This window comes from Gobius niger (genome assembly GCF_951799975.1).
Source record: "Gobius niger genome assembly, chromosome: 16".
Classification (NCBI taxonomy): domain Eukaryota; kingdom Metazoa; phylum Chordata; class Actinopteri; order Gobiiformes; family Gobiidae; genus Gobius; species Gobius niger.
In genome coordinates, this window is record NC_136867.1 from 19,760,103 (window position 1) to 19,775,392 (window position 15,290).

The window sequence follows — 15,290 nt, forward strand, 5'->3', positions numbered from 1 at the left end:
CCGGAGTTTGTCGTGAGGTGTGACCCATAACTATATAAGTTGTGACCACAGGTTTGAAAACAGAAATCATAATCGCAATAAGATACTGTAACTCTCCCCACTTCATTCAGCCCTCGACAGTGTAACTATGGCACCTCTCTCTCCTCGCTTCTTCTTGGTGCGGTCGATGTGGTCCTTGAGCTGGATGCGGATGTGCCTTTCGTTGGGCAGGTCCCGGACGAACGGGTGTTTGAGCAGCTGCTCGGTGCTCGGCCTCTGGGTATGGCTCTTCACCAAGCAGTTCTCTATAAACGACTGGAACTTCTTCGACCTGAACACATGGTACAAGCTTGAAAATTGGGGATGCAATTAAGGTCAGTGATGACAATATTCAGTCGGCAGAGGCTCAGTGTTCCCCCCTAAAATATGACTCCTGTGTCACTGTACGTCTGCAGGCCTTTGTAAACTAATGCGAGCGAAGGGGCGTGCACTAGGAATGGCGGCACCCTGGAATAAGGTGAATACTGTCATTCCTGTAAGTTAAGTGGTTTGCCTGTTGATTTGATACTAGATGTACTTTTTTCATTTCTTCGGCCAGGTAAGCAGCCATGTTTGTTTTGTTAATCCGCCTGTCAATAATGAAGCGATAACTCCATCTTTGTAAATAGGAAAAGCGTGTCGTCTAGCTGTGCACTGGAACTACAAATGCAAGTGTGTTGATGAAGATCATGAATGCAGAACTATGGTTGGGATTTGACATATGGCTACAATCTGGTGTGTTCACATCCAAAGCTTTATTCATGTTCATTTAGCATGCACCGTCCCCACAAAATAAACCAATCTGAAGGCTGGAGCTTCGGATTCTAACACCAACCAGCGAACCTTGTTGTATCCTTAAGCAAGACACTTCATCCAACCTGGCCAATGTGGCACGTGCCTCAGTGAGTGATTTGTAGTTGTGCACAATTCTGCATAATTTGCTCGGTATGGGACTGTGTTTTAGTCAGGGCAATTGCCGTTATGACTGCTAATATAACTATTAAAAAAAAATCCAGGTTTACCATTTCTTTGACTTTAGCCTGGGGGCAGGATTACGCGGGATGAGAAACAGCGCTCTCATCGGATGCATGTCGCACAGCGCTAGAAGATACAAATCACAGGTGAGAGTCTGGCACAGGGAGCGGGTAATTGGACCCAACATCATTATGGCATATAGTCAAAGCTGGAGTTGCCCCATTCACTGATCAATATCAACTGTCAATACCGATAACACTGCAGTCGATTTACACACACACAAGCATGGTACACTCTTGTTAGTTAAGTGTCTGGCTAAATACCATAAATTAGTCTGAGAGAGCAATACAACGACAACAAGGATACAGGGAATACATGGTCTATTGATAATGAGTGAATCCATTACTGTAGCGTTATACTTAATTAAGAACAGATGCCAGCAACATTTCGCTTGAGCCAAATCATGAAGTAAATCTCGGATCATAGCGACATTTTTAGAGACAATAGTTGCTGCAACGGTAGTAGTGGCAGTAGACACATAAATAGTAGGCTAGTATTAGTGAGTAAAAGAAAATGTTAAGTTTGCTACATATTCCCTCAAAAGCTGCTAGCATTATGCGTGGGATCTATATTTTCTAATAAAGCCATTTTTATATATACTGAGATATGTTCTTACCCTAGTTTAGACAAATTAATACGTACCTCTCTGGTCTTTGTACGTGCCCTCAGTCACGCAAAACGACCAAAGATGTTATTAGCATTTGGCCTCTCACAGCATATTCCTACAGCTCCAAACGAGGGTGAAGTTGGAAGCTACCACGCTCTTCCATGGGCACGCACAAAGACCAGACAGGTACGTATCAAGTTGTCTAAGCTCAGGTAAGAACACATCTCAGTATGAAAAAACGGTGGTCTATTCCTTTAAAACAGTACTAAGTAACTCATGCCTCTAGAGGCCATAAGCGCAACTGCAGGTGTCGTAGCATGTTGTGGTTTTTTACTCATTAATTGTCCGTGAGAGTAAATACTACGCTCACAGAAAAGACAAGGATATTGAGAAAGAGAGGGATATTGTACATCCAATTACACAATAGACATGATTTTTTTCACTCATACGTGGCTGTAAATACTGCCTAAGTGGCGCTAGCCCACAGGTAGCTTTTTCCGCTAGCCTGTTAGCTTCTTCTTCGTGGTTCTATTAATGTGTATTGGTGGCTCTGACCCGGAGGCAGGGAAAGTTGCAATTGTGGTTTTCTGGCCAGAGACACCAATCATCCCATTATCGCTTGTATTACCCCCAGAGGGACTATGAAAAGGATTTATTAAGGTAAACAAGTTAAATCCCTCTACAACTACAGTTACTTCAGGAGTGAGGATTTTTGAATTCACTTTTTTGCTTTACACAAACCATTAATATCTTTAATCCCAAATCTTTTCGACACATTCCACACTATCTAGATACACCTGCACAAAATGCTGACATTTCACACTGAAAGCTGTAGCTTCCCATCTCTGCTTTCTGTCCTTTCTCGGGCAGTAAAAATGTGTAGGCTTAAATTATTGACTACATACGTGGAGCTCCTTCCGCCATCTCTATCGCCGTGATCCCCAGTGACCATAAATCACTCTGCAATGAAAAAGACAGTGCATAAATACCAGTGGTGATTAAAAAAAAGAGCTACAGATGGCTTCATAGAAACTCGCTCCGGCACCTTGAAGTCGTATGTAGCATCTGGATTCTCGTCACAGGCGATGACTTCTGGAGCCATCCAATACGGCGTCCCGATAAAAGTGTTCCTCCGCCCCACCGTTCGGTCCAGCTGCGCCGATACCCCAAAGTCGACTGCAATGGAAGGATTAGGGCTTTGTTGATTGACAGAAAAAATATTTGGCAGCAGAATAAAGCTCTCTTAGATACACCAACAGGAGGGAAAAGAAAGCAACATATTCCAAAAAAAAAGTCACCACCTAGATGGAACTGTTATGGTCTGGGGTTGCTGCAGTTTTTGTTACTTATTGGTTCAGCAACTCTATGTGCCTGACGAATGAAATCAGCCGACTGCATGAACATCCCGAATGACCAGGTTATTCTATCAATAGATTTCTTCTTCCCTGATGGCACGGGCATATTCCAAGATGACAATGCCCAGATTCATCAGACTCACATTGTCAAAGAGCATTAGACATCGTTTTCACACATGGATTAGTCGCCATAGAGTCCAGAATTTAACCCCATTGAGGATCTTTGGGGTGTGCTGGAGAACGAGTTTCACAGTGGTCACACTCTCCCATCATCAAGGCAAGATGTTGAGGAAAAATGTATGCTTTTGACATAGCAGAAGCTTGCTGAAACAATGCCAGAGCAAATGAGTGCTGCAATCAAAGCTAAAGGCGGTTCAACCAAATATTAGAGCGCATGACCCTTTTTTTTTAGTTTTTTTGGACAGGCAGTGCATAACAACTTGTAAAGAGTTAAAATTCAACAGACTGCACAACTCATAAAGATTGTTTTTTGAAAATAGGTTACGTTGTACTTTTTGTTATTGTGTTTTTCCCTCTTTGAGCGGAGCATATGGGTGGGCCTTATTGAGTACCAGACACTTTATAATCCCCACCCCACTGGGCTTTGGAGAGAGTCCCTTCTTCAGCAGTCTAAAAGCTATAAAGAGATGAGTGGGCTCAGCAGAAAGCAGAAAGCAAATGCAGAAACACACACGTGTCCATGTGTTCCACAAAATCGTAGATTGCGCACAGACCCTTCGTCAAGCGGAAAAGGCTTAAGCGATAGACCGACCTAGTTTGACCTCTGCGTTCTCCGTCAGCAGCACATTCTGGCCCTTGATGTCCCGATGGATGACTTTGTGGTGGTGGAGATGAGTCAGGCCCTGGAAAAAGAAAAAAACAAATAAGCAACGTGTTCTCAAAAAAAAAGGATCAACTGTGGCGACATTTGAGTCAAAGATTTTAGATTAGAAAATGAAAGATACAATAAAATCAATCATAACATGTCAATCCATCAGCATACTTAGGATTAGGATGTACTCACCAAAAGTACCAAATCATTTAAATATTTTTTAACTTTGAAAGGCCAGTAGTGTATGTCATAATTGTGTTGCATACAAATATGTCACAACACTAAGTTTTTAATATGATATCCTCACTTCTCCACGTAATCCCCTGCACTGATCCAAAATTGACTTTCATCTTCGACACCGGGCACAGCAGTTTATCCTCTCTGATGTGTTTTCGAAACTTGTACAACCATGAATTGAATTTTTTCCTGGAATCTCTGTCTTTCTCTCTCTCTCTCTCTCGCTCTCACACACACACACGCTTTTTATCTCTCCACAATCTTTTTATTGTTCATGTTTTTGTGCTGAGGGCAATAGCCTCAAACAGAGAGCTCAATATCGCTGCGTCTTGTCAGCTCCACACAAACCCTGCCACGAACACAGGCAACAATTTCCTTTTATCCGCTTTGATTTCTTTCTCTCAAACCAAAGCCCTTGTTTTGTTTCAAGTTCCCTGCTTCCTCTCGACTCTATCTGATGATATCGCTGCTCTACCCGCTGTACTTTATCACTCGTCTTATCGCATTTGAATTTCCTTTTTTTTCCTCCATGCAAAATATTTTTTTCACTTTCTGTGCAAAAGTACAACATTTTTTAATGATATTTGGCACTCTATGTCTACAAAAAAAACCACCTGTGGATGTATCTCAAAAGGCAGACTACCGCTGCTTCTACTATTCATCCTATTATCGGGCTGTTGTTTTTCAGAGAATCCTGCCTTTCTCATCTGGGCCTGTTTAGGTAGTGGCACAAGCTTTCCCTACTACTTCTGTAACCTCTTCTGAGTCAACAAAGTAAAGGTATTCTCCCTCAGGCTAACACAAAACAGAGTAAGTGCAGAAAATGACATCTCTTTGAGAGCTGTGTTTTATTTAAGTTGGGCAGAAGGACACTCACCCTGAGAATCTCTCTGCAGATGTAAGCGGTCCACTCCTCCTTCAGAGAGTTGCCCTTGGTGTTCTTGATAAGGTCTGTGACGGAGCCCGCGCCACAGAACTCCATCACCAGCTGAAGGCATGGATAAACAATGACACAGGAATGATTAAAGGAGAATTGAAAAATAGGAAGCATATTACTATTGATACTGTGTGTTAAGTTCTAGCAATAATACGATAAACCTGAAGCATGTGATGTCAGGACCCACTAAGAATTGAATTGGTTCCTTATAAATTAGTGATTAACCTCTTTATCCCCACCTGAACTGAGCACATTTTCTCCAGTTTGGCTTCTTGAAAAAAGTAACACAAGAGCAACAAAAACACAGTAAACAAGCAAAAAACAAAACAAACAAAAAAACAAAAAAACAAAAAAAGAGCCAGAAAACAGTGATTAGCTTTGTAGGGCTTACTATTGTCAAGAAGCTTTTAAATTTGGGTAAAACTGAACAGGAGAAAATGTGCTCGGTTAAGGCGGAGGGTAAGATATTAATTTATATTTAAGAGCCTAAAAAGCTGAAAATGGTACTCTACTTTTTCATTCAAAAACATGAATATAAAATACACATTTCAGAAAGACCCCTTAATTGATTAGCATTTCGTAATTGGTGATCTTAATTATTATAATCAGCATTAATATGACATTATCGAATATGTTGACTGTAAAGATAGAACATTTTTTACATACAATATGAAGACAAATGAGTAGTGATTAACAGTTACTTATTTAATAACTTTCTTGAAAAACATTTTGAAAAATGATCCTTAATTTAAACTACATGTGACAAGTAAACATACCCATAGCTGGTCATCCACTCCTGGAGGGTTTTTCTTGATAAAGGCGCCATAGTACGTGGCTATGTTTCTGTGGTGGCTGTATTTCTTCAGCATGTTTATCTCTGCTTTAATCTCTTCCTCCTCCTCCTGGAAAAACAAAAACACATACTTGGAGCCTTAATCTCTTTTCAAGGTAATAGAAATCGATCAGCCTTGACATTTTGAGCACCTGATTATTATTGGTCACGCTGTTATGCAACCCCATACATTACAATGTGAATGTGGTGTACATCTTTTGAGTAGCATTAACTTAAGATAAGATGTGGCCAATGTTCCTTCCCTAAACTAGTTCAGACCGCTGCAGAATGGTCAAAGTAACATAGCGATGCAAGCCAACTCAGCAAGAGCAGGGAATGTCCACAAAAAATGGTCACATTTGGCTACTGGACCATACTTTGGGCACCTCTGAACCGCTGAGTGGTCGTAATGTTATGGCTGACCGGTTACTGGCAGGTTTGCTTTATTTAAAAGTGTAAAACTGCACACAGCTGGGCACTAAATTATCCAGCACACCTCCATTACTTTTTAATCACCTTGTTTTAGTGGGGTAAGGCAGCTCTGCCAAAAGCCAAAACAAGTATCTATCGAGGCAGTTCGTTTATTCCACAATTTCATTTTATATTTCATTAGCTGCGGCATTTGTAGCTGTGGGTCCAAGGCGCTTGTTATTTAGCGGCAATTTGCTGTTTAATTATTGATGCAAACTTTATCTTCAATTGTGTATTGGCTTATAACTGCAGTGTTTACAAAGCCATTCTGTAGCTTATAGCTAACTGTGCAGGCTTTCATATCAGAATTTGCAACCCACTTGGTAAACCATTGTAAAGGGACAAATATGCAGGTGATAATGTATGTTTCAATGCTCTGAAAGCTACACAACAGGCCGAAACTCCAGCTAGATGCCTGTCCCTGAACCTTGAGGTGTGAAATTGGTCCCCAGGAGCAGCTCTGTGGTCACTGGTCACTGTCTCATGACGTTTTGTCCCAGAAGCGCTAAAGGATGGTCACATGTGGAGAACACATTTCAATTTTAAAGTGTGCCTTAACGTTTTCACAATAGGCTGGTGATGAGACTACCTCCGCAAATTAAAATGAATGGGTTAGACATAAATCTGGACATAGAGGAATTTCATGTAAGGACATAAAGTTGCATTGTATTTACTCTAGAGGTGGGCATAGATTATTTTTTTAAATCTAGATTAATCTAGATTAATTTTGAAATTAATCTAGATTAATCTAGATTAAAATGACTCGCTTGAATTCTGCCGAAGCCATTCAGAATATGTGTGCTACCCAAATAATGACTAAAAGTAAGTCATTATTTAACAATAATTTTGAACTGTAGGCCTACTACATAAGAGGTCCTGATGAACTGTTTACAGTCAGTAGCTTTGTGTCAATCAATTTTCTGGTGACTAAATCTAAATCTCCTCTTCTGCAACTATGACCTGCTAAAGAAAAACGTCTCTCGCATGGGACAGTTGTGGCAGGAGTCCCCAAGTATTTATTTACGGGTAATATGGGCCATCTTACCAGATCAGAAAATATAGGCCTCTGTTTGTGAGCGTGGGAAACATGTGCGCATCTCCTGATTGGTCAACACTGTCAACAGTGTCACGTGATCACAACACAACAACGCAGCTCATGCTGCTACAGCTACTGCTACTACAAACTTCAACCTGGCAATAGTTCTGTCAAAATGGAGATAAACGTCGACAACACGAAGATGCAGGACGTATTTCTTTGGATTTGATCAGAAAAGTAAACGGGTGGAGCGGAGAAGCTAACGGACTCGGAGAAAAGTAGCTGGAAAGTTCGTCTCCAAACTCAGTAAGTGCTGCGGTTAACTCTGCTCGCGGTTGAAATGTAGCTGGAAAAGGCTCCCGTGAACTTTTGGTGATAAAGTTGCGCTGTTTCGTGTGGGGCTGTGGCCATGAAAGGAGTTGTTTATGTCGCTGTTTCGAAAGAGGGAGGTGCCGCGGTGTTTTTCTGTCTTTTTTTCACTCTGTCATTGGCCGCTGCTTCTGTGTGTCGCTTTGGAGACGCAATATTCATTCACGTTTCTCCTGTGCGTCCGAAATTGGGCATAAAAGTAGTGTAATGTGTGCTGACCTTAAAATATCACGGTGAAAGTCGTCATAGCTTGCAGAGTATAGACCCAGCTCCCAACCCAACTTTGAGAATAGATTAACGGCGATATTTTTTTTATCGCCCGATAAGAGTCTCGCGTTAACGCAGCACGTTAACGCCGATAACGGTCCACCACTAATTTACTCATATTTTCTTTTCAATATTAATTTGCAATGCTGATTTATTTACAGTTACAAGACATTTTACTTGAGGTTAATGTTTGTTTTGGCTCTCAGGACAATTTTCCATTCAGCAATTATGAGCCTCACACAGGGTTGTCTGATCTTTTGGCTAAATCCAGTTTGGAAATGAACAGAGGAACTCTCCGACTTCCACATAGGCCCCATGCCCCAAGAGGCCATAAGCGCCACTGCAAGTGTTGTAGCATGCTGCGTTTTTTGTACTCATTGTCTGTGAGACTAAACATTACGCTGACAGAAAAGACAAAGGGAGAGAGGGATATTGTACATCCAATTAGAGATGTAGATATTTTTTTTCACTCAAACTTGGCTGTAAATACTTTTTAAGTAGCGCTAGCCTGCAGTTAGCTTTGCCCGTTAGCCTGCTTATTTTTCGTGATTTCATTAGTATTGGTGCTCCGGGTCCGAGGCAGGAAAGTTGCAATTGTGGTTTTCTGGCCAGAGACACCAGGGGGAGAATAACACCTCTCCAGATCATTCCATGAACACTTGTATTACCCCCAGAGGGACTATGGAAAGGATTGATTAAGGTAAACAAATTACTTAGTTCTTCTTTAAAGCTCAGTGACTGAATTCTTGTTTTTGTGACCTCAAATACTGTTTAACACAACCCAAGTTTGATTGTTGTTGTAGTGCCTTTTTTAAACCAACAAGGAGCTCATCCGTTACTTTTACGGCCTACAGTTGCAGGCCTAGACTCCACTGGCCATAACAGTAACAAGCTGATTCTTGACTTCACCACTGCATTGTCTCGCTCACTTACTTTTTGGCACTAACTTCCTTTAGCGTCTCATTGTTTTTTGGCAGGCAGCTGAGCAGTCGCAGCGAGCAGCGGAGTGAGAGGATGTCTAAATATAGCTGAGATTTCCCTGTCCCCGCATTATAAAGACACTGCCTTCATCTTCCTGACTTAATATCAAGCTAATATTACCAAAGTGGCAAAAGGGATGTCCTTATTTCAACCCACCACGTCGCACAAAGGAGTTCACAGTGACTCAAGAATAGATGACGAGCACGAAGCTGATGGTTAAAGTCATACAGCATGTACTATTAGGGGATACAGTGATTGTAGATAATAAATAATAACACATTTCAGAATGCAGAGTGAATTTGTACCATTCTACGTACAGTCGTTCCAGCATTAGTGTGTTTGTGTATTCAGGGAGACTGTGGGAGACTTACCCCTGTGACATCCATGACCTTGATGGCTGCCAGCTGCCCCGTCTTGACATGGCGGCCCTGAAGAAGAACACATAAGACAAGTTAGGCCTCGGACAAAATATGCTGCATAAATCACGAGCATATGCGGCTTCTCAGAATGACATATGATTGCGCACGGCAGACGCTGAAACATTTGTTGACGCATTACTCTCAGATCTCCCAGTTAGGCCTTTGCGATGTACAAAGTGGTGCTGGAATTTGGGCCAAAACAAACATCCTTCCCTATTTCAAATAATTAACAAAAAAACAGAACCTTTTTTGCATCCCACCATCGCTTCTCGTCTGCAAAATGAACCAAAAAAGGACAACCGTGAAGGGATAACACCTTACTAGCTATATCTGCTCGCAAAAATACGTTCCCCCAAAGTTAAAACACGGGGGAAGTGTTTAGCTGAGACAAAATTAGCCCACTTTCTAAACTGGCAGTACTTAAAAGGAGCTTCATAAACAAGATAGAACAAAGTAGCAAGTCACATTCATGATGTATAATACAGGGACTGAGCCCGGAGCGGGTGCTGATGATTGGACCGCGAACACAAGTGCTTGATTTGCAAAAGACTCGCGAGCATCTGCGGCTGTGATGAAGCGGATAGGACGTAACCACCGGCGGCCATTATCTCCACCTGTCTGAGCTGGAGCGATTAGAATGATAGAGTCAGAGCAGTCCAGCTTAGCAGCACTTGTACAAACAAACAGGAATTGCCCTGAACCAGGTGGTGAAGGGGCTTTGAAGTTTCCCTTACGGGCCTGAATCACGTGATTACAGCTGGGAGCCAAAACGCTGACATTACTCAAGGCCTATTGTCTATCCATACCAGTACCAAAAAGTGCTGGGTATAGAGTTCGGTAAAATCCACTGTCACCACGGAGATCTGCCATATTTGTGGCTGTTAGCAAACCTTTTCCATGGACTATCATGGCTAAAAACGATGTAGAAAGTGGAAGAAAAAGCCGTGGAAGAACTCCATTGGCTGTTGAGTCACTACTGGTGAATACTTAACATACTGTGGTGTGCAGTGTTTTAATGTGAACAGTAGCTCCAGTGTTTTGCCTTACAAAGTCTCCATTGGTTTATGTTTGCTGCAAACTCCATGATGCTTATAGCAATATGACATCACAGCCCTGAACTCTTTAGATAATCGCTGCCTTCCATTTAAACTTAATTTAAGAACTGTTTGTTTCTTTGTTATTTCTTTACTTATGTGTCTGTCTTTTTCTGTTAATGTCTTTTTTTTTTTAATGAAGCTTCTGTGCAAATTCAACCTGGAAGACCTACCAGCTGCATTAATTCATCACTTCATCACCGGCAGCTCTCTCCAATCATCCAATCACAGACCCTGCTCAAGCCGCACCTTTACAACAGCCAATCACCGCAGCCTCTCATCGCTCAGGATCCCCTTTTTAAGTTCTCTGATCAATCACTCAACCGTTTCCCAGCCGTGCTACGACCCGCCTCCACCCCTTTCTCCGCCTGGCCTCTCCTTGGCTCTGCTCATCATCGACTGGCCAACCCAGGTCTCCTCTTCTACCACCACCAGGGTCCAGGGTCCAGGCTCCAGGGAAGATTCTGTCTATCATTCATCAATGCCACACATTTCATATCATTCGTTCAATCTTCTGCCGGGGTCTGAGCCTCAATAATGATTCATGTTCGCTAATGAAACACTCATACTGCCTTTCTGTCTGAGTCTTTTCAGGTTGAATTGTTATTATTATGTATTGTAAATAAAATGAAAAAAATAATAAAGTGTTGGGCAGTAACCCTTGCAACCATTTCATAATAGGTAGTATATGCTTGTAATCTGGCTAGGCTATTGTCCAAAATGGGTAGCCCTATTCAAGAAATCATGGGATAAATGCTCTACTGAATAAACCAAAAACCCTTTAAACATTCTGACAGTAAAGTTTCCAATTATTTTCCTTGTACAGGAAAGATTCAGCTGCCTGCATTAGTCGCTTCGAACGCTTCCCATTTTTCATCGTATTTTGCTTCTTTTTAACAAATCAATTGTTCCCACAGGCTTGCCAAAAGTCACTTTGTTTGATGAATAGCTTGAGAGAATATTCAATAGTCACAGTTAATAGCAGTGAAATAATACCTGAGGTTCTTGATGGCTTGTTCTGCCAAACAGTCTTTGAGTAAAAATAGGTTTCTGAAAAGATTGTAAGATTTGTGCCCATTCAGGATTTGCAACGGTGTAAAATTGCAGGATTTTGACAAACAAAATCAGCATTTATAGCTACGATAATATAACATTAAAACTATGTGTTTCTCTCCACAGTTTTGACATTAAAAGCCCCACAGATGGATTTGCAGACACATCTAGGCGAGAAAATTAAACTTTCTTAATTATTGTAAGAAGAAAGCCTGCGTTTTAATGGGATAATTCTTAGTCATGGTTCAGAGGAGCAGAATCCGAGCGCAGCACTGCTGGATGGTAGATCACTTTTCTTTCACACACTCACACAGAAATAGGCCCAATTTTTGTCCAAGATTCAAAAGCGCTGGTAAGATTGAACAGGGGATTTCTCATTAGGATCAGACTGCCCCAATTCCAGCCACACAAGGACTGGCATTGTCAAACAGCGACAAAGGCATTGCAAACCACTTACAAACCAGAATCGGACCACACTTGCAAAGAAATCTGTCCATGTCCTCTATTCACAGAGAGAAGACAGCTCCAAATGTATGATAAAACATTGGAAGATAACTTAAAGGGATAGTAAAAGTCCAGTGGTTCAGAGCCAATGAGTTACAGTAATGGTTTGAAAGGTTACAAAGTGGTGCCACACAATGTGAAGTATCAACAACAACAAAAAATGATGATTAACCTGTTATGCCCCGCCTTAACCGAGCACATTTTGGCTTTACCCAAATCTAAAAGCTTCTCGACTGCAGAACAACAGTGTAACGCCTCATTTGAAATCTAAGACTTACAAAAGTGATTATCGCCATGTTTATGTCGAGTTTTTATCTTTTATCTTTTTGGCAGTTTTTGATGCTTTTTCCATTGTTTTTTGTCATGTTTTCACAATATTTTCTGTTGTGTTTCGGCCATGTTTTTGTAATTTTCCCCCCTTTTTGTCGCGTTATTGTCACATTTTGGTCTCTTTCTTTTGTTGCATCTTCGGCGCAATTTTGATGCTTTTTTTTTTCTTGAAGCTTTTAGATTTGGATAAAGCCAAACTAGAGGAAATGTGCTCGGTTCAGGAGGGGTTCAAATGTTGAAAGGATTAGACAAGGGTGGGCTAGATGGTTCAAAATGCAATTTGTATTTGCAATGGTTTGCGCTGACCAGAAGAACTGCAGATGAAAGCATAAGCAAGTGCAACTAGGATACTATACTGTAATACACTATACACTATAATGTTGAGACTAATTACCATAATAACAACACCATCAAACTCCCCAGTGATTTGACTGACATTTTCTTGTAATATGAACATTATGCTTTGCTATCATTCATTATCCCCTCCTGGAACCGCCACCTGAACGTGGTGGAGGGGTTTGAGCACCTGAATGATCCTGGGGGCTATGTTGTCAGGGGCTTCGTGCCACCAGGCTGTGGATTAGGCTTCTTATGTTCATATTTTGGCATTTCCATATCTCGTTTTAGATGCAGTGCTTCCAAATTTGCATGACATAAAGCCGTCTGTAGATACACTGGAGACAATTATTTTCTGTCCCTCCAAAAGCGTGTCACTAAAGCCTTGTTAAATGAAAAGGACGTCGGCGGCAAAAAGGCATTACAGTCGCCCGCCCGTCTTCATCCGCCTTTGTCCCTTCACGGTCATTCTATCCGCCGCGAGAGAGAGGGGTAACGCCGGGGTCTGGGTTACACTGAGCAATGTCAAGAAATGTTATGCATCTCGAAATGAAACCATTAGCATGAAAAAAGGACATCTTTCCCCGGACCAGGGCGGGCTTTGAGATTTGTGTTATGAAGTGGTTTAGGCAGAGCTGGAGGAATTCATCAGAAAGTGTATCCATTCAAAGTTTCATTGTAAAATGGTCTTCCATGGTTACGGTAAAAACGAGATCTATCTACCTGTACCCAGTGACTATTACTTTTCTTGAATGTTAAGTTGTCTGTAGGGGATTTTTTTTTACTGTTCACTTGCCTTGAGTGTCCAAGGTGTAAGCTATAAGTATGTAATTACAGAGGAATAGTATTGAATTTGTATTTGAGAGATAGATAAAACTACTACTTCTTCTACAGTAAGACTGTCACGATAAATACTATATCGACTTATCGTTCAATAAATAATAGATAAACTATATATTTTTGAGCACGATATTTATCGTCTGTTCAAATATCGGTAGCCACATAGCATAATTGCCTAACTCATTTTTCCACTGTTTTTGGAAAACATGTAAAAAGACGTCCTTTAGGAAACACATTGTTTTTCTCTTATTGCCATTGTAACAATACAAAATGACTTAGGCAATGATGCTATGTGGCTAACGATATGAGCATTTCCCCCGTATTTTTCCTTTGTAAAACTTTTAACTTAAGCAAATTGAGTTACATGATATTTTGTTTTTATTGCAGCATGTGTGGCATTTTAGGATATGATTATGCACTTTTAGAATAAAGGTTTACTGTCATTTTTATGTCTGAGAAATGACAGTATCCAGTATCGTTTGAGTCAATAATATCGTTTGAGTCAATAATATACCTCAAATGTGTTATTGTGACAGGCCTATTCTACAGCCACCATCACTGCAATTTCCACGACTGCTTCCCCTAAAACTCTATAGCATAATCATTATGCAATAAACAAATTAGAGAATATGCTACAAATAGTAAGGCATTTACGTAAACGTCCAACTATTTGGGGATAAAGGCTGCACGAAACAGCGTCAAACATCACGTACCTGTTACTAACTGCCTGTTGATCTTCGCTAAACCTTCTTACCAAAACAAAAGGCTGTTTGTGGTTAAGCCATTAGCGCAGAAAGGTAGAAAGGTAACAACAACAGTTTGTTTAGTGTGAAACACAGTAGCATACAACCAGAAACACGAAGATGGTTTACAATTTCACTTGCCATAAAGCCAATTCCAATTGACCAGCATTTCAGAAAGCTTCATTCTTTTATCCTCAAGTTTGTTGTCAACAGGCACTTGATTTTACTGTTTCAAGGTGTGCATCTTTCTCAAATTCCTCACAAGATGTAACAGACTGAGAACCTACCATTCCAATTGAGTTACAACTGATTGCTAAAGGCTTGAGGCATATACATCCCCAAACATATTTCATTTAGCTTCACCCATTCCTTTTCATTGACTGACCCTGATCTATAACTAGAATTAACACTACTATTGCTGATGTAATTAAATACATAGCCTTACAACATCCCTATAGGAAGGATTTCATTGGGAAAGCTGCATTTTGTTGTCGCCCGAGTCTGACCTAGATCCGCGCCCATCCCGCTCCCCCCCTCCCTCACCCCCATCCTCATTATCCAGCCCTCTTAACTTCTCTCAATCTCTCCTTTCATTATTCCTCGCTCCACACTCCAAATGTTTGGCTTAATTTTGTCCTTTTGTGTTTCTCTTTCAAATGCCTCTCGCAGCACAGATTGTTTTCCGGTGTTAGGCTGAATGCAATAACCAATGAGGCCTGAGCGTGACAAGCAGGGATGGCAGAAAACAAGGAGGCAAGTCTTACAGCCGTGTAGACAAGGAATCGTGGATCAGCTGTCTGCCAGTGTTAAAAAGCTGGGTCAAAGAGCAGATGAGTGACTGGGCTATTGTGCAACTGGGTCAATATGATGAGCTTAAAAGTGTTTGGATATTTTACTGCAGTATGTATGGAGAGAACATATTGTAAACGCAGACATACTGCTATTGGATTACATGTTTTACTGGGACAGCTTTTTCAGAGGTCATTGGCCGGTC

At 41.1% G+C, this 15,290-nt stretch overlaps 1 protein-coding gene across 11 annotated transcripts in view; it reads right to left on the reverse strand.

Annotated features, from left to right (window-relative positions):
• LOC306975700 (traf2 and NCK-interacting protein kinase-like) overlaps positions 1–15,290 on the reverse strand; it is an 80,807-nt gene that overhangs the window by 27,583 nt on the left and 37,934 nt on the right. For all 11 annotated transcript variants that reach the window (XM_079573366.1, XM_079573359.1, XM_079573365.1 and 8 more), the window contains exons 3-10: positions 9,349–9,405; positions 5,798–5,923; positions 4,962–5,072; positions 3,788–3,878; positions 2,706–2,836; positions 2,566–2,620; positions 1,041–1,119; positions 135–310 (exon numbers count right to left, since the gene is read on the reverse strand). In XM_079573366.1, the coding sequence (XP_079429492.1) occupies positions 135–310; positions 1,041–1,119; positions 2,566–2,620; positions 2,706–2,836; positions 3,788–3,878; positions 4,962–5,072; positions 5,798–5,923; positions 9,349–9,405 (826 nt within the window). The remainder of the gene's footprint in view (positions 1–134; positions 311–1,040; positions 1,120–2,565; positions 2,621–2,705; positions 2,837–3,787; positions 3,879–4,961; positions 5,073–5,797; positions 5,924–9,348; positions 9,406–15,290) is intronic.